Source organism: Schistocerca piceifrons, chromosome 3 (assembly GCF_021461385.2).
Source record: "Schistocerca piceifrons isolate TAMUIC-IGC-003096 chromosome 3, iqSchPice1.1, whole genome shotgun sequence".
Lineage (NCBI taxonomy): Eukaryota > Metazoa > Arthropoda > Insecta > Orthoptera > Acrididae > Schistocerca > Schistocerca piceifrons.
In genome coordinates, this window is record NC_060140.1 from 383,993,431 (window position 1) to 384,019,190 (window position 25,760).

A 25,760-nucleotide genomic window follows, 5' to 3' on the forward strand; every position below is an offset into this window, starting at 1 on the left:
CAACGATATGGACAATTACGACTGAAACGGCTTGTGACCATTGGCACTGGATGTTTGCACAGTGGCATTGAGTTGCATGGTCTGATGAATCCCGATACCTTCATTATGCCGATGGTTGGGCGCGAGTCCGTCGACTTCCGGGGTAAAAGCTCCTTGACTCCTGTTCTGTGGAACAAAGACCAGCTGGTGGCAGCTCCATTATGCCCTGGGGAACATTCATGTGGGTATTCATGAGTGCAGTGGAGCTGCCAGTATCTTACACTGGTTGCAGACCACGTACACCGCATCACGAGGATCATGTTTGCTTACAGCAGTGGCATTTTCCAGCAATATGTGGCACCATGTCACGAGGCCGGGGATTTGATGGAGTGGTTCGAGGACACTGGCGATTTCCTGTTGATGTGCTGGCCGCATAACTCGCCAGATCTGAACCCGAACGAACATATGAGACGTGATCATCGCTCCCGTCCCCGGTGTTTACGAGAATTAGGAGACTTGTGTGTGCAGATGTGCCAACTCCCACCAACGATCTACCAAGGCCTTATTGCTTCCATGCTACGACGCGTCGCCGCTGTTATCCCTGCTAAAATGGACATACCGGCTGTTAGTAAGAGGTCGTAATGTTCTGGGTGATCAGCGTACACAGGGGAAAGAGGCGGTGAGTAAGGGAGTCTGAAGGATTAAAGAAAAATTGCTGTAATACAGGAGGTCCCATGATAAACGGGAGAATTGGTCGTCTTACTCTAGGTTGACGCACGGGGCCGGCCAGAGTGGCCGAGCGGCTCTAGGCGCTACAGTGTGGAACCGCGCGACCGCTACGGTCGCAGGTTCGAATCCTGCCTCGGCATGGATGTGTGTGATGTCCTTAGGTTAGTTAGGTTTGAGTAGTTCTAAGTTCTAGGGGACTGATGACCTCAGAAGTTAAGTCCCATAGTGCTCATAGCCATTTTTTGACGCACGGGCCGATGCGTCGTGGGGAGTTTTATGGTGGAGCGCCGCTGGCCCGCGTGTCACGTCGCAGCGGCTGTCTCCAGCCAGCGCCGGCCGCTGCCGCCGGCTGCCGGCACACCGTAAAGCAGGGTGGGAGCGCCCCGCCTCGCCTCAGCCTGCCGGGCCAGCGCCCACGCGCCCGCTTCGGCCGGGCGGGGCAACGGCTTCGGCCCGGGAACGGACGCGCCTGCGCCCGCGGCTTTCCTTCACACCTCGCAGCCACCGTCCAGCTCTTCGCCACCAACCTCACATTTCCTCTGCCACTACCTTCATATTCTGTGTGCTTTCAGCTGGCAGTTGTTCGCGGGACAGACCTTCCGAAGACGTTCCTCCAACACTCCTCTTGGTTTCGATGTTCCGAAGACAGGTGTTTCGTTCTGCCAATTACTCGCGTCTGTTGCTTGTGTAACCCACTTTCCCCTCGATTATGCTGGTGAATGTCGTCCTGTGAGTTTGGCCTTCGCTGGAAAGCATTTTCTGTTTTTACTACCCTGAAGAGAGAACGTGCAATACTAACGTTTATACACGTTTTGATGATTATTTCTGTAGAGCTTCAACTGTTTTCAGTGCCATATCTTCCGCTAACTTTGCTTCTCATTGTTAACTTTAAATGCAACACACATGTAAAAAAAAAAAAAAAAAATCAGAGACCCCCATAGGATTCGTCGACTTCGAAAAACCGCTCGATGACCTAAAAACAGCAGTATGTTCGAAATACTCAGAAAAAAACAAGGCGTAAGTCAGAGGGGAAAGTAGGGTACTGTACAGCATATACCAGGTGGTTACAATTAAAATGCAGCACCTCACAGAGGTCCAGTGTAGGCTGTAATTAATATGGAACCGATTTACATTGGAAAAAATAGTTCCAGTTTTGGCCACCAGATGCAAAGCTGGCGCTGTGAATGCTACCAAGACCCCTGTTGCCTGCAGATGTTTTGGAGGAATGTGAGCAACGTGTTCCTGTGTACTGACCTTCAGATCGGAAGATGTCCCTGGTAAACGCTTTCTTTTGTTATAGATATCCCGAGATCCAAAAAGCACATTGAGTCAGATCAAGTGATCTTGCATCTGGAAAACAGTTACAGATAACACGTTCGTGCATTTAGCAGATCTTTCTCTGGACGAAAGACATGAGGTGCTGCCCCATCTTGCATGAAAACTTGTTTCCACACAACTCGCTCTTCCAGAGGAAAACCACATACTGTACAAGGAGGTTTCGATAACGTGCAGATGGCACGAAACTCTTGACAGGCCCTCTGGGTGCATCCTCTTCAAAGAAGAACTGACTGCGAATAAAGGTGCTTGTGATACCACACCACACTGTGACATAGGGCGAATGCAGTGGATGTACGTGCACAACACGCAGTTTAACAGTACCTCAAATTCGACAGTTCTGCGTACGTATTCATTGCACTCTGCAGTGTAAAAGTGCCTCGTCACTCCATATGATATTTCTCTGCCACATGTCATCAACTTCTGTCAGAGCGAGAAACAGAAGAGCAAATTTAGAACGTTGTTGTGGATCATAAGGTTCAGTTGTTAAAGCGTCTGGATCTTTTATGGGAACCAATGTAAAATAGATCGCAAAACTTTTTGTATTGTTGGCTGTGGGATGGACAATTCTCGTTACACTGCACGAACAGTAGCACCACACGGGACACACGCTGCATGGTCAGATACAGCAACAGCTAACTCCTCAGTAACTTGCACGGGAACCCTCTTCTGTGGCATATGACGCTGGTGCAAGCTTGTGGGGTAGCGCTCGACCCGCGAGTAGGCCAGTTCGAATCCTGGTTTGTGGAAAAAAAATTTCACTGCTAGTATTTGGCCGGCAAGGGGAGGAGGGATGGCATAAAGTTTGTGATCACCAGACGTTGCACGTGAAATAGCAAACCTCTCCGCAGCTTCTCATGAAATGAGGGCATGCGACACAGTTGATGGTCCGTCGGATGGCGACGTTAAGCTTGGCGGTCGCCTTGCTGCTATTCGTGAGTAGAAGGTTCGCGCGTAGTATTATAAATTCCATAATGGAGCATTTTGTAGATAAGGAAGTAAAATAAACTTCCACCGGGATTGGACGCCTTCCTCTTCCAGGTGCCAAATCAAGCTCATCCCTGTTTTCGAATTTCATTATCTTCTTTAGACCATTTAATGACATCCAGCCTCTCCTTAGACGTTCCAGTCGGCGATACTCTCTCAATGCAGTACTGCAATTGCTGCCGTTCACATAAAACAGTTTCACTAACAACGCATAGCCATACTATTCAATCAGAAATGGCTTGTCAAATGGAAAACAGCGTCATACAGACAGTGTACAGCGCCAGATTGGCACTTGGTGGCCACCAGTGCAACTATTTTTTTTTTTCTTTTCAACGTCAACTGGTTGCGCATTAAGGCATAAGAATAATCTACCAAGATTCGCTGCCATACAATAATTACGGCACACACTGAGCCTGCGTAGTGGTACAAAACCAAGGGGGAAAATAAGAATGAGATACCAAGAGGGAAATAAGTAGTTAAAGCCGTGCAATGCGAATATCGTTTTGAACGCCACAGTGCACGGTTCTGTTGGGAGCGCTGTGCCGTTGCCTTCCTCTTACTCGTGAACAGACGTACCGGGTCTTTTCTTGGGGACTTACGGTTTAACGTGGGCTCTGAACCACGGAGGAGCTACGCATTTTCCATATTAACGAACCCTGCCAGTAAGGCTGAGTTAGTTCAGATCTTGTATGTTCAAAAATCGATTTTGAGGTTGGGGGGGGGGGGGGGAGGGGGGCGTAGCATGCTACCACCAACAGGACCATTCGAAGCATACCACTTCTTCAGTGCTCAAACTAAACTTCGGATTGAGGACAACTTTTCTAAGGCAGAGATACAGTGTATTGTAGTGTTAAATCTGTATGTTAAATAAGCAATGAAGAGTGTGAAAGAAACATTCAGGATCGGGATTAAAATTCAAGGTGAAAAGATGTAAATGATTAAACTCGCTGATCAGATTGCTGCCGCCTTTGAAAACGTGGAAGTATTACAGGAGGGCGTTGTGAACTAAACGAACAGTCTACTAAACACAGAATAGAGATTAAGAGTCAACCAAAGAAAATCGAAAGTAATCAGGAGTAACAGAAATGAGATTGAAGGCAAACTTAACACCAGAATTGGGCACCACATAGTAGACGAAGTGAAGGAATTGTGCAACATTGGGAACAAAATGACGTATGACGAACGAAAGGATGAGGACATGCTAAGCAGATTAGCACAGCTAGGCGGATCATGGTAATAGAGGTGTACTGATGTGAAATATAAGCCATAATTTGAGAAAAAAAATTGAGATTGTATATCTGGAGCCCAATATCTCATAGACTGTGGAGTAGCCAGAGAAGAGATGTGCTGTTAAATAAGTGTGCTGAAAATTAAGTTGACTGATAAGGTAATTAATGGTGTGGCCCTCAGCAGAATCAGCGAGTGGAGGAAAACCTGTAAAACACTGACGAGGAGGAGGTCTGGTTATACAACATGTGTAAAGACCTCAGTCAGTAACTTCTGTAGTATCCTTACTAGTAGAAGCAGAAGGGGTCAAAAATTGCGAGAGAAGACAGCGATTAAAATATATAGGCAACAAATAATGAAGGATATTGGGTGTAAGTGCTACTCTGACACGAAGAGGTGGGCACGGGAGGACAAATCGTGGTGGACCGCATCGTGTCAGTCAGAAAATTGATGACAAAAACCTGTACCTCCTCGGATCGCATGTCTGTAGCACACAGTTTGACAGCACTTTGTTACCTGCATAACCTCCCAGTTTCCGTTGCACTTCTGTTCATAGAGATTTCTTTCAGGAGCATTTAGAGATTTGGAATTTAACCCAGGGTGTTGGTGGATAGTCTGGTGATTTACCAACTGTATATCACAATATCTTTTATACACGTAACAGCAACGATCAAAAATTCGAACAATTTGTCGAGAGTTTCAAGCAGTCGCTTCTATATAGAATGTACCGAATGATTCGCATACGTTAAAATTTAGCGATATTATTGGGTTACTTACACATGAATCGCGGACGCAGTGAGACACTTCAAAAAATCTGTTACTCCATTAGTGTGGGAAATAAATCACTTATTTTAGGAGACATGCTTTAGCAAATAGCGTAGAAGTATTCTACCTGAGCGCTAACAAAAAAATGGTTCAAATGGCTCTCAGCACTATGGGACTTAACTTCTATGGTCATCAGTCCCCTAGAACTTAGAACTACTTAAACCTAAGGACATCACACACATTCATGCCCGTGGCAGGATTCGAACCTGCGACCGCAGCGGTCGCGCGATTCCAGACTGTAGCGCCTAGAACCGCTCGGCCACCCCGTCCGGCTGATCGCAAACAGGCACCATGTTCTCTCACGGTTGAATTTGGTTGTCAGAAGACGTTATATGTAGTTACGCCACCATCATACCATGTATGCAAATATTAGATACGTATGCAAGATGAACCATCTACAACTGCACCTGTTTTATATCGCAAACGGTTCAAAAGATCGAAACAGTGTTTTCAGCAAATGGTTGTAGGCAGAAGGCACATATGTTTGTTGAATGGGTAAATAGTCTTAACTCCTGCATCAACTGAGATACTGAAGCAAGTGCGGTAAACGGAACGATATACTTTTTTGTAGTCTGTCAAAAACTCTTCAAAACAAGAGTATAGTGATATACCACTTGGTAATGTTTTAGTTGAAGCTTTCCGCACGAATATCGAAAATATGCTAAATTTGATAGGCAAGATGGCCGGAATTCTCTTCTGTTGTGGAAACGTCACCAAGTTGGGTTCTCGTGCCGGGCTCTACCGTTTTATGAGCCTTTCGTCTGCATGTTTCCACAAAAACTGTTCATTTAAATATGAATACACACACACATTAGGATGAGTTTTCCGAAGCCGCTTCTGATACATTAGACGTTAGAATAAAGTTGCATGTACACGAATCGCAGCCGATACTGTGCCTTTGTTGTTTGAAGTAGTAACAAGAGAAAATACGTTGAAAAAATATAGTAATTCCACTAAAAGAAAAATGCTTGCTCTACTATCTCGGTTGATATAAAAATGTAGTGGATTAACCATGCAACAAAATTAGGTATCTCTCTGCGTACTATCATCTCCCAAAAAACTTGCTTCGACATCTTGAACTGTTCGCGAAATAAAGGGGTGTATGTTTTAGGCAACTCATTCACATATATGCAGGATGATAGATAATATACCGGATGATTTTGCCTATTGGGGTCAAACAGCAGGAAACTATCTCTGAGAATATAAGGAGAAAAAAAAATCATATGGGCCGGAAATGCATTCCGAGGGAGGTTCACCACTTGAAGATAGATTTGGAAGATCGTCGATACTATAGTTTTCCGTGATTTTAAAGGACGTGACAAGACGTCAGGCAAGTGGAATTGTTCTTCTGCACTACTGTTCTGGTGGTGTGGTGGAAGCGATCCATCAGCACCTGTTCGGCCTCAGTGTGTGGTATGAGGCCAGTCAACCTTCCGCATCGCCTCAACAATCAGGGCACATCTGTGCTTCAAGGGGGTGACCTTGTCACCGCTGCTGGAATGCGTGCCATAATGGTAAGAAGTGTAATTTCGCTACTACATGATGGTGCCCCCGCGAACTTCAGCGCTGAGGCATCTCACCATCTACTCGGAACACACACTGAGACTGGCCGGTGCTAATGGTTCGGCTGATGGTTCGCTCTCGTTTCCAAATATGATAAGAAAGTTGAAGTTTTTACGAGGAAGGAACTGCTCCATCGCACTAGTGTGCGATATCTAAGTCGGCTTACGTGAGCATTTGCACAAATTATGCGGATCATGGGACGCAGTGTAATAAAATACGTGATTTGGTTCATCGTTCTCACGCCAGGTTCTTTGTTGGCGAGTGTCATGTTGCGCTTCGTAGGGGCATGAGGTGAACGAAAACGACTACTCTCAGGTTGATGCTGTGTTCCTTGAATTTAGGACAGTTCCGCATTGTCGTTTAGTGAAGAATGTAAGAACTCACTGAGAACCATACCGGATTTGTGATTGGATTCAGGACTTTGTTTCAAATAGAACTCAATACGTCGCTCTTAACGGAACAAATTCAACGTACGTAAAGATCGGTGTATCCTGAGGCCACTATACGGCCATTACTCTTGCAACATGGGTATAAAAAAAGCTGTTGGCGGTTCAGAGACTGTTAGTTAAACCTGGATGTAAATAAATATAACTTATTGTGCATAAGTAGCCGAAGAAATACTGTTCGGGTAGATTACACTATCGGCAGCAAATCACTGGAAACGCTAACTACAGCAAAATACCCAGTAATTGTCATCTAGAGGTACCTAAACTGGAATGACCCATAAAATATGAGTTTCTCCTGTCGTATTAAATGTCCCAACAACTTACGCGACTACAGCCGGGTGACATTTTCGACAACGGTCCATATTTCGACAGGTGAACGCCCCGTTATATTACAGACTTACAGACACAAACGCCTTGAAAATGACGTTGTTCACCTGTCGAAATATCACAGATTGTCGAAGACTCCCGTAAATTGTTAGAACACACAAAACATATTGTAGAACAATTAAATGTCATGCTGAGATTCATGGGAAGAATACGAAGGGAATGTAATTCATACACGAAAGAAGCTAGTTAAATAAGAAAACACTTGTTCCACTGATTCTTGATTATCGATCTTCAGACTAGGTCCCTTACAGATAGGACTGATATACAAGGTGATCAAAAAGTTTCCGTTTGAGGGTGTTGCTGCAACGTATATGCAACGTAGCGCGACTCCGAAGCGGGTATAAAAACATCGACATGTAGGTTGTGTATTTTGCTTTTGTGCCTGCGGTAAATGCGGAAACGTGGGCGGTATTACCAAAAGCGTCCAAATGGCGGGACCAACATGCTGTTATTCTTTTCTTGTCTGCCGAAGGAAAAACACTGGTAGACATCCATTGGAGAGTGAAGAATGTGTATGGGGCAGCATGTTTGTCGAAAACCACCATTGTAGAATGGTGCACCAAGTTCAGTTTGACAAGGGGGTGATCCTTTGCCCTCTTCACAGATGACACTGCTGTCTGCTCCAGTCACCCGATCCCCAGTTAAATGGTGTTTAACATCCAAAGGCACTTGGGCGAGATTACACAATCATGTAACTTCTGGAAAATTATAATTAATCGGACCAAGTGCAGTGCCAAATGTTCACACTCTCTCAACTGTCAAGTCTCAGTTGTCTGTAGGGACCTCTCCTGGAGTGACACGATCAAATACTTGGGTCTGAAATTCGATAAGAAAAATGGTTCAAATGGCTCTGAGCACTATGGGACTTAACATCTATGGTCATCAGTCCCCTAGAACTTAGAACTACTTAAACCTAACTAACCTAAGGACATCACACAACACCCAGCCATCACGAGGCAGAGAAAATCCCTGACCCCGCCGGGAATCGAACCCGGGAACCCGGGCGTGGGAAGCGAGAACGCTACCGCACGACCACGACTTGCGGGATTCGATAAGAAGTTGTTGTGGAAAGGACACATATCCGACGCCTGTAATCGGGGTTCGAATAGACCTTGTCAGCTATGCCCATTGCCCACAGGCAATGGACTGACCACCCAAGTTAAGTTATGGAAGATTGTGGTATTTCCAACTTTACGACTGTGAGATCTGGAGTGTGGCTGCAGATGCTCACATAAGAAAGCTGCAAATAATCAAAACAAGGCAGTTAGGATAACAACTGATCCTCTCTAGTTCGTCCTGAATACGCTTAAACACAGACAGAAATATACCCACCATCTCATCAGTCATTGAACAGAAAACCCAATCATGCTACACAAATTCAGAAAATTCACTTCATCAACTCATCACAGCCTTAGGCACTGACCCATTCCGGGTCAGCTACAAATACCTGAAAAACACTAATCACCCACCACGTCAGAGTTTAAGCCACGGAAAATCAATCCCCCCCCCCCCCGCTCGCTCTCTCTCTCTCTCTCTCTCTCTCTCTCTCTCTCACACACACACACACACACACACACACACACACACACACACACCAACACCAATCCCGCAAAACTCGGAGGACATTAAGGTAGAGCCCGTCGGTTCTTCAAAATTAGATGGACAAGAGTCCAGATGTAATACGCAGTCTCTCGGTCTGCATGTTGCTGTTACATTATAACGCACGTCCCCATATCGCTAATACAGTAACGCAGAAGTTAGACCAGCTCAACTGGGAGACAATCGACCACCCGCCCTAGAGTCCTGATACTACCTGCTGCGACTGTCACGCCTTCGGTCCCTTAAAAATGCCTTGAAGGGCTGAAGATTCCTGTCGGGCGAATTAGTGCAGCAGGAAGTTAACGGACTGTTTCACGCTGCAGGACGCGCTGTCTTACGAAACGGTTGTCTTCAACCTGTTGCATCGATGGGATGATTTCCTCAAAGCTCACGGCGATTTTGCCTGATTGGCATACCGTTTCTACGGGCTTTGAATGGAAACGTTTTGTTCGCCCCTTGTAGGAGAGGTAGAGAAGATCTAGCGAAGGGAGGCGCATTACGTCACGGGATCGTTCAGTTTGCGTGAGAGCGTTACAGAGATGATCGGCCAACTCCAGTGACAGACTCTGCAGGAGAGGCGTGTGTATCTTAAAATATACATGTGAGTCAAAAAGGACGTAACAACTTTGTAATGATACAGAAATTAATTGAGATAACTTACAGAATGGGTAGATGTCATTTTGTAGAAAACAACCTCAAGTTTGATCCACGTAGTGCATCAGTATCCCATTCGACCACCAGTCGCGCCAGCGTAGTGCACAGTTAATATTGCTGCTTTCATTGGTGCGGACAGTGTTGACGGTGTTTTGGTTTCATGACATGAACTGTGCAACAACTGTTCGGCATACATTTTGCGCCGAATACGCTAAAGAACGTCTAAGGAACCCTGGAACACATTCGCGACAGCCCCAAAGTGTGTTTCGTGCGTTTAACAGACTGAAAGTCTAAGGCCCCTCTTATTCATAGAGAAAACTTTTCACTGGTATTTGTGTATCTGGATAAACTTTTCAATTCCACGGATCGAGAAAGATGACCGGGATGGGATGGTGTACTACCAGCAAGACGGTGCACCACCTCTGCACCACCTCATTTCTACACGGAAGTTAGAGGTTTCCTCTATGATCGCTTCCGAGCTCGGTAGATTGGGCGTGAAGGGACAATCGCGGGGCCACCTCGCTCCCTAGACTAGACACTACTGGATTTCTATCTCTGTTGTTTCATTAAAGAGAGTGTATATGATCCTCCCCTGGCGAACACCGAGCGAAGTGGCGCAGTGGTTAGCACCCTGGACTTTCATTCGGGAGGACGACGGTTCAAACCCACGTCCGGACATCGTTAGATTTTCCGCTATTTCCCCAAATCGCTTCAGGTAAGTGCCGGGATGGTTCCTTTGAAAGGGCATGACCGACTTCCTTCCCCATCCTTCCCTAACCCGATGGGACCAATGACCTCGCTGTTAGGTCCCCTTCCCGAAGTCAACCAAACAATTTAGCCGACATGAAAAGTCGAATCTACGCTCAGGTTACACAAGTTACGTCTGATTTGCTGCAAGGAGTACTCGTATATGAAGAAATTGATTACCGATGAGATGTTTGCCACATTGCAAATAGTAGTCGTATCGAACCAAAATGACACTTGAAACTCTCACGTGAAACTAGAAGTTGTTTGCTACGAAATGACACATGTACCGATTTCGTAAGTTATCTGAATAAATTTCGATATCGTTCCAAAGTTGTAAAGTCCTTTTTGACTCACACTGTGTTATTTTCTTCCCCGACACGTCTCGCGAAATGACCACAACTAGACAATCAGATAGATTTAAGCTTTTCCTGAAGTTTACCGACAGTCATTCGTCCCTCCCGCTACTGCCGAACGGAACAGGGAAAAGTGGGTAGGGTACGGAGAAATATCATGGTACCAGAAGTAGGTCCCTCCACCCTTCGCGGAGTATGAATGTTGGTATACATGCGACGTGGAATGGTGGTACGGTGGCTAGAGCGCGCGGAGTCGCGGACTGCATTGAGAGCGAAGGAGCGTGGTGCGTGGAATGCGCCTGAGGAAGTCGTGGCAGCTGCGGCTGGCGGGGCGGGGCGCGGCCGCTGTGGGCCGCAGGTTGCCGTCCCACGCGGCCCTGCCGGCCGGCCGGCCTCTGAATATTTTGTGCCGGCCGCGGCCCACGCGCCACAATACTACAGTTAGTGCCACTTCGGGATTCCTGCCCGCAATTACACCGCTCTCCCAGTCTGTCCGCCGTGTTTACCTCTGTACGGCTGCAGATCACCTTCGTCACAAGCTCCTGGTGACAGGAACGCTGAGCAGCGGTGCTTTTCCAAGCCTTCTCGTTAACACTCCGTTAGTTGCACCTCGCACACATCAGTATTGGTCACATCGCATCTCTGAAATGTTAGAAGCCGGGTAACTTACAGTTTACAAGACTTTGTGCAAACGTGACGTCTTTCTGACGTAACACGCACTTATCGAACTGCTATCGACTTTCGTTAACATTCGATGCTGGGTGGTTGGGAAACAGTGGATTGCGTAATTCCGTATCGTAACTTGTGTATTAAGAAAGTGTACGGTTTCGAGGCTGTGATATACTCAAGATTTATACAAGCGCGTCATTATTGGTACGATTTGTTGCAGTTAAACGCGTATTGCCGGTTGAAGCTCTAACAACCCTACCACAACAAAGGTCAAAAATTAATTATGATTGTAGTGTTGCTCACGCTGCTAAATATTGCATTTTCGGGCAACAACAAGGTTATATTATGTGGCAAGTGTCATTAGAGCACAGTTAATAAAGTATTTCTTGAAATAATGGATAAACTAGGCACTCATCTTTTCGTGTTTCCCACGCTGGTCTCGTTGTCAGTTCATGGCTCAATCGTCGAAAATCTAGGTATTGACGATTCCAAGCTCGGATGCAAAGAGGCCTATTCTGCGATCTTCAAAAGTTTTATAGATGTGTTTCATAAACCATTCTTGAAGATTAAACTTTTGCAAGTTAGGTTAATGGTGATGTAAAAAAGTAATCAGCACTCCGAATTTAAATTACACCTCTTTTTTTATTACTTTTGTTGCAATATCACGTAACTCATACCAAAACATCACTTCAAAATATAAAACATACTTGAAAATATCTTCCTCACTGTTAAAGTTCACATTTCATAAACTGACTACAAATGACTACAATTTGCGTATTTTTAACATGACGACCAAAACTTGACTCTCTAATAACCGCTTACGCCCCCAAAAATCAGAGTTACAAGTACGTCAAAGATCATAGTGATAAAAGAAAGAATACACATAACAATAATATCATTAATGAAATCAAATCTGAATGTTGTCACAGAAATATGTTAACTATTTTACAGAAACACAGTAGAATATTGCTGGTATCGAGAGGTGAGGTGCCGTAATGGTTACGTAATTAAAGTACCATTACAAAGCCTTCATAGGATCTGAGTTGCAGTACAGAAGTCAAACTTTCGCTGGCTCTTCGTGGTGTTGTGGTTATGTGTTAAATGAAGGTGGGCTGGGTAGCTTTAACGGGAGGTTCGCGCCCTGCGGTAAAAGAATTTTTTTTTTCACCTTCACGTTCCTAAAATGTTCTGTAACAACCTTATTAAATTAATAGAAATGTATTTTGTAATATTCCACGTTATGACAAATTAAGCAAGCTAACACGTAAAACAAACTACCACGCAGAACAAGAAACATAGCAAAGACTAACACATTTGCAAAAGAATTAAAAGGTAACTTAGTCTCAGCCATGTATGAAGTACTTAGGAAACGGACACAAACAGGCTCGACCGCAGCAATATTTATTTTAGTGATAACCGGTATTGGTAAGTTTTTGACCATCCTCAGACCCTCGTACTAAAATATGAACATAGGACGGATTTATAGGGATGTCTGATAATAGTAGTAACATATAAAATATTAAAAGAAGAAGTCATACCTACAATGGTACGCGTTGGCGGTGAAGACCCGCTCCATTCACCGCCACCAAGTCTCATCGTGGGTATAATTTTTTTCTTGTAACATTTGTTACTACTATTATCACACATTGTCTAAATCCATTATTTGTTCATATTCCAGTATGACGGTATGAGGATGGTAAAAAACTGACCAAAACCGTTTACCATCAAAATAAGTATTTCTGCGGTCGAGCCTGTTTGTGTCCATTTTTAAAGTAATTTTTGCCAGACCGTTGTGTTCCACGAGAAATGCTCTCAAAATTACATCTATAAAATATGGTACAAAATTTACGAGCTAGTTCTTTTAGGACACTTCTTTAACCTCCAGTATGAAGTTTTTCGTAATTTTGTTACAACAAATTTTACCAATACCAAAACGTTTTCGAGAGATCATCGATGTCATGAAACACCATCTATTCATTGAATGTAAGCTAAATGAGCTTCTGCTTTAATTCGTCTGCTAGAATGGCTACCAATCCTTTCTAATTACAGACCAATTCCTGAAACTAGGTTTCAGAGTGTCTAAAGATAAGCTTATTTTGTTGAGAAACTTTCAGCTCTCTCTCTCTCTCTCTCTCTCTCTCTCTCTCTCTCACTTTGCTTGTAAATCAGTAAATCGTCCACTTTCGCTGTTGAAGGCATATTCTTACCAGCACTTTAATTTCTCTCGTACCCACTTCCGAGTCCACATGAATGCATAACTTTACGTATTTATAAACCACGTAACTTGGAGGTTAACATAACACACACACACACACCGATGTAGGACTCGAACCTCCGTTGGGAGGAGGCTCGCGGACCGTCACAAGGCGCCTGAGACCACGCGGCTACCCCTTACGGCATTGTTTTGAACGTATCTTCATCTCGCGTGATGTGAATCGAACGATCATGAAAGTTAATAGGCAGTTCTTTTAGTCTTCGATACAGCTTATAACGCCACGTTTGCACGAAGTGTTAGGAATTGTAAGTTACCCATAGAATCCGATTTAGGCCAAGATGCTTGGGTTCCGGAGAAGTACAGGAATGTGAGGACAATATTGATCGTACGATTTATCTTAAATCTACGTTCATAGCATTTATATAGATTTACTGAAAGCTTTTGATGATGATGTCTGGACCAAACTCCACGAAACCCTGAAGGTAACAGGAATAAAGTACGGGCACAAATAGCCTGCAGATTTGAAGAGTCGAAAGACATGAAACGGAAGCAGTAACTGACAAGGGAGTGAGACAATGTTCTAATCTATCGCCGATATTATTTAAACTGTACACTGAAGACGCAGTAAGGAAAACAAGGGTAAATTTGATCAGGGAGAAGAAATCTAAACTTTCAAGGTTGTCAAGGAGACGACAAAGGACTTGGGATAGCAGTTGAATGGAATAGATAGCGTCTTGAAAAGAGGTTATACATTAACATAAAGACAATAAAGCAAGAGTAATGGAATGTAGTCGAAGAAATAACACACTAAAAGGAAGGAGAGACAGCATTGGTCGTATATTTTTGTTTATTATCGCAAAATCGATTTTCGGTCACTTAGTGACCATCTTCAGTGCTGTAATATGTAACTTAAATTAGTAAGCACTGGTGTCAATAAGCTTACAGCGACTAACTAATTTAAGTTATATATTACAGCACTGAAGATGGTCACTAAGTGACCGAAAATCGATTTTGCGATAATAAACAAAAATATACGACCAATGCTGTCTCTCCTTCCAAGTATACCCATTATCTGGTCGTAGTGCACAGGACACTATGGAGTCGCCAATCAACACTAAAAGGAAGTGAGTAGTTTCGCTATTTGGATAGAAAAGTAGCTGATGTTGGCCGAAGTAGAGAGGATATAAAAGTGTAGACAAGTAATAGAAAGATAAGCATTTCTGAAAAAGAAAATCAAGTTAAGCTGCAACTTTTACAGCTTTACCGAGGTAATCATGCGCCCCTGAGAAGATTTGTCATAACTACGCCACCCCACATCCCCACTCCCTGTAAAATAAAGCCATGTCACTGTTTGGATATGCATGTCTTAATCCATACTTAAAAGCAACTTCATAATATCCAAATGGGAAGCTGCGTCAGTGCTCTTCATAAGCTCTTTCACTTGGAATTTCAAACCAGCTATTTCGTCACCTAGTTGCGATATATGGATAGTTCTGCTCGACTTGACACCAAAACCATCTGCACATTTTTAGAGATGAAATACAGCGCTTTTACTAACGGTGTTTTCTGATAGGGAATCATAATCAGATGAAAAGATGTGGGTCCTGCTTTGTATTTCAGTTGCTATTCTGTCAAATACTTCGAAGCACTCTACTTCAAAGTCTCGTTACCGCTCTTAATGGCCAGAACTCGACTGAAATAGGAAGCCGTCGGTGAAACAGCGTATTTGCTTCTGCACCCACTCGCCGACTTGTGAGGCCTTACAATACCGCGGCGAAGTAGCAGCAGGAAGGCTGTTGTTGAACATGAGGGGACTGTGCAGACTGTAACCGTGTGAAGCGAGAGCACTGTTACGACACAAACGCTGCCTATGTTAGAGGCCTGTAGGGTAGTAGTTGTTTCTGTATGTTGCAACTTAAATGAAATGACACTGACAGCAGCGTACCATTAAGAGTGGCGGACCGAGCGAAAACATTCTCGTAAGCAGAAGAGGAAGGAGAACTCACATACCTCTGCATCCCAGCGTTATGCCCATACTTTACATAGTCGGCGCTTTTTCTAATTTCACCACTCCTTTTAAAGTATCTTGATTATACTTTAGTGTTGCCTCTATTATCAAGAGCCACATTAGGACTGACTTACCTTTCCAAAAGCAATACTGATCATCATCTGTCAGTTATGAAGAATAGAAAAAAGTCCAACATCACGTTGGAAATGTGTTGCGTTTGGTGAATCTATCATTAAAACAACTATTTTACTAGTTGTACTAACGCTCCATGCAGGATGTGTAGACAGTGAAGATATAATGCACTCCAATCCACCGGCAACTGGACAATATCAAGAAATTTAAGAGAACTATTGACAGTCACCGAGTCAGTACCAGAGAGGTAGTTCATAACGTTGTCGCATGAGGTCATACTAAGCAGTTTTTATTTTATTTTAATCATTTATTGTTGCACGTTTTTAGCTTGAAAAACAAGGCATTTTCGAAATTATCGAATTTTGATCAAAAGCAATTCCAAATGAGCACTTTTAAGGAGTTGCTGAAGCTTACAGTGTCCAGACAAATTTTAACTGATGTCAAGAGATGGATATTTGACGTTGATACTGAACCCCAATCATTGAAACAGAACATTTTTTTCCAAAACCCAAGACAGCAAACAGTTTTTCAAGTTCAGTTGAACGTGAGGTTGATTTCAATAGCATGTGCACCAACAGCTTGTGTAATCAAATGAAATACAACGTTGAAATTTTGTTCAGTGAGCACAAAGCAATACAGTGAGAACTCTCAGCTTTATGCTGAAATAATTTATGTTTTGTACTGTATGGCAGTGTACATCTCCTTTAACTGACGTCATTATTCACCATACGTTAGTCCCCTTATAGCTTCTAAAGCTAAAATAAAGTTTATAATTAATAACGTTTATTACAGTCAAAGACTTGTGTAAAATATTTTAGTGGCTAAAGAGTTTTTAACTTTCTGCTCATGATTAATAAACCATGAACAATTCTTGGCTCAACACTACATCAGAAAATCTAGAGTCAATATTTGTGTGAGGCATCCACTAGTATAACTTCTTAATATTCGTGGGTTTGAAATGAACCATGAAAAGGTGACATTTTGTCATCATTGGCGAAAGATAGAACTACTGAAGAAGCAAGATACTATATTATGAATTAAGTTTTGCAAGAGTTTCAAACATTGGTAAAAACTCCAGTAGGTGATTGGTAGGCAGTAGCAAATCAGAAAGCTATTGCCTATGCCACTTTAATATGTGTGATGGGGAGTACTTTGAAGGGGGTAACGTAAATATTTTCAATTAAAAGTTTTTTGAGAAAAACAAAACCGATACAGCTTTTTTTGCCTGGCAGTTACATGTTAACTATTAGCATACGGATGAAAACACTGCTGGACTTCGATCATTTCTGGATGGACATAATTAATCAAGCTGTGTCCCAGGTTGCATTGAAACACTCAATACTCATGTCTTGGAGTTTGTCCCAACCATCTTTTTTTAGATGAAAATCACATATCGGGTTTCTGTACTTCAGCAAAATGTTAGCAGATTTAACACTAAGTGAAGAAGTTTTTCATTCAGACTTTGTTTCACTGTTGTTCAATAGATGCATTTTAAACATTGTGTATAATTGGTAGAAATTGTAAAATCATTAAAATCATTCAGTCTTATGATGACAGTGTTTCATCTAACGTATGATACATGTTTTGAACAATATGGACTAGTTCCATAATGAGCAGGTTACGATCACGAACTGTCAAATCTTTTCTATTTTCTCCAGTTTCTCCTAATCGTTTAAAAATGCTTATGAAAGGGACAAGTATGGATATGGTCCTAGAATACTCTTTAGTATACGCATTATGTTTAATATTCCACAGTATTGTGGCATAAGCTACTGACAGTTCAATTAAAAATGCATTTTTGCAAAGTGAACTACACGTAAAATGACAATTTTTTCTTTGTCCACATTTTTATTACATTATTCGTTTATTGTTTGTTGCAGTATTCCAACATACGAATTGGACCTGTTGTAAAGAAAGATGTAATGAAAGCATCGACCATGCTGGAACATGAGAGCCAGTGAGTATACATGACTACAGAAATATGAATCCTTTGTCTTCACTCTTCATTGTATTTGCTTAAAAGCAGAATGACAATGTGATGCAAGAGCAATCTAATTCTATTTAGGTACGCTACAATTTTGGCTTTTGATGTGAAAGTCGAGCGAGACGCCCAAGAGCTAGCAGATACCTTAGGCGTGAAAATATTTCAAGCTGATATTATATATCACCTCTTTGACAAGTTCATGGCATATCGAGAAGAACTACGACAAAGGAAGAGAGAGGAATTTAAGCATATTGCAGTGTTTCCTTGCAAGTTGAAGGTGTTACCTCAGGTAATGTTATTTAGTGCTTTATGCAAATGTTTTTGATGCATACATATCTGAGTAAGTGTTTGTACTAGAACTAAAATTTGAAAATTGTCATGTTGTTTTTAATGCAGAACAGTAGCGCAATTCTAGTTTGGAAACTGCAAAGAAGAAAGTGATTATAAGTAGAGTCAAGTCTTTATCTTGAATAAAATAATTTTGTGTATTAGGCTGTGTCATTATAAAATACTAAAGCAACTAAAGTGCTGACATTTCTACCGAATTTCCAGCAGTCCTCTTTAGGGCAGGTACCTGCTGGATACTAGCGAATGTGTTTCTCTGTATACTGTTGATTTCAGTTATCTGATGGCTACCAACTTAATATATTTGGGATGTCATAGGACAGTTTTAAGAGAAGTTGCTGAAGAGCTGAATGGCTGTACTGTAGGCTATTGTCTCTACAGCATTGGTAGGTGATTGGAAGGCAGCTCCAGTAGGTGATTGGTACGCAGTAGCAAATCAGAAAGCTATTGCCTATGCCACTTTAATATGTGAAAGATAATTTATCAATTACAAAAAAATTCATTTGATTTTAGCAATAGCAGTGAATATTAAAGGATTGCAGGAATTGCCTTAGTTTAATAACGTTGAACGACAGCTAAATTGACTGCAGTTCCTCTTTGCAAAATGCGTTCCGAAGCATTCAGTATATTTCCGTAACACACTAAGATTAAAATAAAACAGTTATGACCATTGTCTTAATAATTCTGTCACAGTTGTGTTTGAAAAAGTTAGTTACTACTTTGAGACAGGCTCTGTTAATCACCATATTCAGAATTAAGTATTGAGCAGGCTCTCCCCAGTAGTTGAATAGCCTCACATAAGGTCTAGTAGTGAAATGTTGTACACGAGGATTATGAATCCCTGCTGCATCCTACAATGTTTTCTCCGAGAGTGTCTACACATCTGAATGTCAAAGTCTAGAGTCTGTCTAATGCCGATTGTATCATTTGCAATTTTCATTTCCCTGCTTTCCTGTGCTAAAAGATGTTCGCACTTCACAAGACTGTTCGTTTGGAAAACAGTTCCTATATATTCTTGAGCAATGTTTAGTTCACTAATATGTGAAAATCCTGTTCCTGTTAGGTCATATAAGTTTTCTTTTTCATGCTAGCAACAGGCCTTGGATTGGTTCTTCCATTCACTTTCATTAAGACTACTGAAGCATCATTATTTCTTCTTTCTCTGCTTCAAGCTGCCCTGTTCCTGTTTGCACAGACAAATTGACAAAAAGAAGTGCTTTATCATAAATTCCCTCGCACTGAGATACCTTCACTCTGCAAAGCTGAAGATGTGAAAGCACCAGCAGAACAACAGAAGTGTGCGGTACCCTTCAAAGGATAGGGGAATTCTAGGTACATGCCAACTCCTAGTTTCCTGCACTATACTTCCATTAAGGAGGATGATGATTCAGAGCCTTTTGTGCCTATCCAGATTTAGGATTTTCATGGTTTTGCTTAAAGCAAATACTTGAATGGTTCCATGGAATGGACGCAGTCAATATCTATCTCCAATCAAAACTTGTGAGCCATCTTTTATAACCTTGCTGTTGGCTCCATGTTAAACTGTACTTTTAATTACCTCTTCCTGCACATTTGAGGTATTTGAGATGATCCAGTGGAAGTGTATTTTAATTTGGTTTATAATCCTTACCTTGCCTCTGGTGCTTTCGATACATCTAAAAAAATGTTCATGCTTCTAAACGTCTAAGTGACAAAATGTTTCTGAAAAACACACAAGCAGGGTTCCAGACATAAGACTTCGATTAGGACTGGGTTTATGTACTCTCCTAGTGTCTTGTTCTCTCCAAGAAATGTTAAACTTCATGATTATTAAGAAATCCTGTGCAATAACAATGCACTTTTATGAGCATTTTTAGCAAGAAATGGTATGCACTGTGTTTCATTGCAGGTGACTGTTCTTTGCAGTTACACTCTACCCTCTCTGCACAGTCATTAACATAACACTCCACATTTTATATTACTTGCAAAAGCAAAATTTAGAATCTTGTGATATTTTGTGGCAGAACATGGATAAGCCTATGTACTGTATTAAGAAAAGCAGTGGATCTTTAATAGAACTGTGTGACACTCTCCAATTCACAGCACCCAAGGAAAATTTAAATCTGTTCCCATCTATTGACACTAGGTGAAAACCTACTGCTTTGTGTTTGCCAAATATGTAGTGAACAGTTGGGAGGTTGTTCCCTGATTATATAATTCTCCTGCTTAATCAAAATGTATTATTGTCCACACAATTGAATACTTCTGTTAAATCCAAGAATATAGAATAATGGGAAAAAATTGCATCAGAAAAAATTAATTAAAGTAAAGTAATGAAATTTCAGGTATACATTTGTCTATGTAACACATCTTAGTTATTAAATGTGGAATGCAATCATGTGAACGTGCATGCGTTGTGTTCTACAGGTGCCAGACTTCAGTTTGTGGGATGGAGTTCCATGGCCTATTACACTTGACCAGTCAATTCTGGGATGGTTAATGCTGTTTGTGGATGATGCTGGAGTAGTTGTCCGATTATGTCTCATACGTGTTTTATTGGAGATATATGTGGTGATTGAGCAGGCAAAGCAACATGTAGACACACTGTAGAGCATATTGGGTTACAACAGTGGTATGTGGGCAAGTGTTAGCATGTTGGAAAACATGCCTTGGACTGCTGTTTGTGAATGGCAGCACAATGGGTCCAATCACCAGATTGATGTACAAATCTGCAGTCGGTTGCACGGGATAAACACAACAGTGCTCCCTGCTGTCATACAAAATTGCATCTTAGACCGTACCTCCAGGTGAAGATCCAGTGCATCTAGCACATGGGCAGTTCAGTTGCAGGCCCTCAACTGGCCTCTTTCTAACCAACACAGGGCCACTACTAGCACCAAGGCAGAACCAGCTCCCATCAGAAAACGCAACCTCCACCCTGCCGTCCAATGAGGCCACGTCTGAAGCGAGAAATGCCAGTGGTTTGGGATCAGTGGAATGCACACTACAAGGCATCTGGCCCGGAGCTGTCCTTGAAATAATTTATTTGTGACAGTTGACTGTGTCACTGTGGTGCCAACTGCTGCTCAAATTACTGCTGCAGTTGCAATACAATGTGCCCAAGCCATACACTGAACAAGACGCTCTCCTCAGTGCCAACCGGCTGTCCGGAGCCTGGTCTTCTTGCGACCGTACTTTTCTCGTCACCACCACCAACACCACCACAACCACCACCAGTCGTGCCCACTGGTTACATTCCAGCCAAGTTCTATTGCAATATTGCAGAAGGAACATTCAGTTTCTCATAGCTCAATTAATGGTGTTATTGTTGTCTTAAAGGCATTCTTGACTAAAATCATCTCACCATGTCCAATATCAAAAGTAACTAAAACTCAAGATTGTATGTATTTAAAGGGAACCTGATTTGTATCCTCATAGTGATGCTAACAGCATCACTCTTTTGTGACTGGCTCGGAATTTGAATGGATGTCATCCTTTAGAGGTAGAAACATGCCTACAATTTACGTTGCACAACTCCTCCTTTGTGTCACAATTTTTTTTTTTTTTTTTTTTTTTTTGTCCATGTATACACCACCACTGATTAATCAGCTTGTTCTGCAATTCCTTCATACACAAAAGAATAAATTGCATTTTATAGTTATAATCTCTTCCTAAACTCAAACTGCAAATCTGATACCAAATTGTGCGTACTGGGTTGTAATAAGATATAAATCTAGTTACTACTAATGTATGATACTAATCTTATACATCACATTCTCAGATATCTTGGAAAGTACTGATAACAAGGGATTTGGCTCATGATTGTTAACATTATCCTTGTCTCCCTTTCTGTAAAGTGGTTTCACTTCAGAGTATTTAAATTTATTTGTTTCACTTGAAAGACACTTTACTCAGTGATGGAATACAGCATTAAGTATGCTTCATTGGCCTTCATAAGTGTACTCAATATTTCACCACGTACATATAATTCCTTACTCTTCAATGAATTAGATTCAATTTCTTCCTTGCTTGGATTTAAAAATTGTGAATAATTTGATGCAGCTTGCCAACTGTTGTCAGGAAGTGTTTGTTTAATATTTTGTTCATCTGTGTTGGATCACTACCAGCTTCGTTCTGCCTAAGAAGTGCTGTAACATGTTTAGCACCCACTTTATCTTCTAGTACTTCATGCAGAACAAACTACATGGTTTTAATGTTTTTCTGGTAGGTACCATTATTTGCAGTATTGTTTGTAGCAAAATTTTGTGACTGGGCTGTCACTGTCCTTCATACTTATATAATGTTTTGGTTTCTTACTGCATGATATTAGAATGTCATTAGTTATTCAGATTGATTGCCTATTAGTACTGCTGCTCTGCTTTCAATTTTTTTAAATGGAAAAGAACTGTCAGTGAAAGAGATAAAGGTGCATAGAAACATATTTGTTGTTTAGACAGTTCATAATGTAAATATTGTCAGAGTATGCCCATCAAAATTGGTTTTGAATTTCTGCATTGGAAGGGCACCCATAGCTCTAAATCTGTCTTTACTACTTTGTGATATTTCTATGAATCAATTCCTTTCTATGTTAACATTTTCTAATTATGATCCAACAGTCTGTCCATCAGCTACTGAAAAATCTATGAGTATTTTAAATATGTTTGTACTACTGTTTCCATGTAGTCCAGTTGGAAATGCCACTGACTCTATTGTTGCAATTACATTAAAATTGTCACATAAGATAAATTTCATGCCTTTCTTACAAACTGAATATAAACTATTTCTTCCCGTACGATCAGCAGTATCAGAAATGAGGTTATGAAACAATGACATAGTTATCTAGATGTTAGTAACCGTAAATACATATTTTGTACTCTTTTTTGGTTACTCTAGTACTACTGATAGGCGTTTATTTCCTGGTACATGTAATCAGTGTATATGCAAGAAGATATAAGTCCAATTTGTGGAACATCTGTGCTAAGTTTCCTGTTCCTTGAGAATACTTCTGATTAAATCTTGATATAATGTAGGTCTTGGAATTTATTGTTTCATCTCTACAAATTATGTTGAACTTTTGTTTTTATTTTTACAGTATATATTCAACTCTCGCGATCCTATTGTGATGGGTGTGATGGTTGAAGCAGGAATTGTCAAAGAAGGAACTCCTATATGTGTACCAAGTAAAGATGTGAGTAGCATACTATGTACTTAACATCTGAAATTGTAGACATGAATAGCGTATAGTGTGGTGAAAGTTGAAATTTTTGTGTTTCTGTTGATATATATTGCTTTGATGAACTGATCTAGAGAGAATTTTTCATACTTGTGGTAATTTTATGAACAATGACCAGATTTTATGATAGAAAAGGTAAGTGTGTTATTTCACTCAAAAATAATGTTGTTTCATTTTTTATGTTCCCTCAGGGATGAGTATTTAAGTGACACCTTTTGTCAAAGAATATCTCAGGTAATGTTTCTCTGTATTGAAAATATCACAAACATGTCTTTTAGTCATCTGGATTAGGTTAATATGCACAGCCCGGAAAAAAGTAAAAGCATAATTGTAGCTTCATAGACATACACACCATTGGCGTGTCTGTAAATGATTAGAGTTAAAATTCTCTGTGAGCACTAGAAGACAAGCCAGAGTGCCGTAGTGTTGTTTTTGTTTAGTGTTGTTACCAGGCCGGGCATTTAGTGATCACTATGAAGAACACAGAGTTGTGACATACTAGTGTGAGTGGACAGCATCAGCAACAGATAGAGTTTGAAAGAGATCTCATTGTGGCTCTCCATTGGGCTGCCTGGTCAAATAGTGCAATATTCACATTTGTGGGTCATTCAGATATGACAGTGGCTTGATGTTGGACTAAAGGTGAATATGAGGACAGGGATATCCATTGCCAAGGTTCCAGTCAACCATGTCTGACAACCACAATGAAGGATCACTATATTGTTCACCAAGCACATCTGTATCTTTCATCCGAAACAAGTAATGGACTCTCTGCAAAATTCTGTTTTGTCCTACATCATTGGTCAGAGACTGGCAGGAACTGGACTAGGGAATTAGTGTCCCATTATTATCCCGGATACCATTGTCAGCAGGTAAGGTGGCGACCCGGGGAGAGGTTCAGTTCTTCCAATTTTTGGAGGGTCACAGCAATGGTAATGTGGTTTGGAGAGCCTCAGATGTGACTTTTGGTCATAGCTGATAGTGACTGAGAGAATTCTGGTGGCAGAGTGATACATCATCAACATACTATGTCCTCAAGTGTTACATCCTGTGCTGCCATTTTTCAACAGGACAGTGCTCACCCACACACTGCACATGTATATGTGAACTGTGAGGTGTGCCCTTGGCCAGCGAGATCCCTATATCTGTCCCTGATAGACCAAGCAGCAATCGGTATTGTAATTGTAAACTGTCGAAGCTGCGTTGGTAAAGTACCGGAACTTCAAGCGCTGATAGAAAGCACCAAAGCTGAAATCGTTAGAGGTACAGAAAGCTGGCTGAAGCCAGAGATAAATTCTGCCGAAATTTTTACAAAGGTACAGACGGTGTTTAGAAAGGATAGATTGCATGCAACCGGTGGTGGAGTGTTCGTCGCTGTTAGTAGTAGTTTATCCTGTAGTGAAGTAGAAGTGGATAGTTCCTGTGAATTATTATGGGTGGAGGGTACACTCAACAACCGAGCTAGGTTAATAATTGGCTCCTTTTACCGACCTCCCGACTCAGCAGCATTAGTGGCAGAACAACTGAGAGAAAATTTGGAATACATTTCACATAAATTTTCTCAGCATGTTACAGTCTTAGATGGAGATTTCAATTTGCCAGATATAGACTGGGACACTCAGATGTTTAGGATGGGTGGTAGGGACAGAGCATCGAGTGACATTATACTGAGTGCACTATCCGAAAATTACCTCGAGCAATTAAACAGAGAACCGACTCGTGGAGATAACATCTTGGACCAACTGATAACAAACAGACCCGAACTTTTCGACTCTGTATGTGCAGAACAGGGAATCAGTGATCATAAGGCCATTGCAGCATCCCTGAATATGTAAGTTAATAGGAATATAAAAAAAGGGAGGAAGGTTTATCTGTTTAGCGAGAGTAATAGAAGACAGATTTCAGACTACCTAACAGATCAAAACAGAAAATTTCTGTTCCGACACTGACAATGTTGAGTGTTTATGGAAAAAGTTCAAGGCAATCGTAAAATGCGTTTTAGACAGGTACGTGCCGAGTAAAACTGTGAGGGACGGGAAAAACCCACCGTGGTACAACAACAAAGTTAGGAAACTACTGCAAAAGCAAAGAGAGCTTCACTCCAAGTTTAAACGCAGCCAAAACCTCTCAGACAAACAGAAGCTAAACGATGTCAAAGTTAGCGTAAGGAGGGCTATGCGTGAAGCGTTCAGTGAATTCGAAAGTAAAATTCTGTGTACCGACTTGACAGAAAATCCTCGGAAGTTCTGGTCTTACGTTAAATCAGTAAGTGGCTCGAAACAGCATATCCAGACACTCCGGGATGATGATGGCATTGAAACAGAGGATGACACGCGTAAAGCTGAAATACTAAACACCTTTTTC

General features: G+C 41.6%; 1 protein-coding gene across 2 annotated transcripts in view; it reads left to right on the top strand.

Moving 5' to 3' along the window:
* The window catches only part of LOC124790017 (eukaryotic translation initiation factor 5B), a 434,617-nt gene that overhangs the window by 284,776 nt on the left and 124,081 nt on the right, over positions 1-25,760 (top strand). For both annotated transcript variants that reach the window (XM_047257568.1, XM_047257567.1), the window contains exons 17-19: positions 17,736-17,812; positions 17,921-18,128; positions 23,256-23,351. In XM_047257568.1, coding sequence (XP_047113524.1) covers positions 17,736-17,812; positions 17,921-18,128; positions 23,256-23,351 — 381 coding nt within the window. The remainder of the gene's footprint in view (positions 1-17,735; positions 17,813-17,920; positions 18,129-23,255; positions 23,352-25,760) is intronic.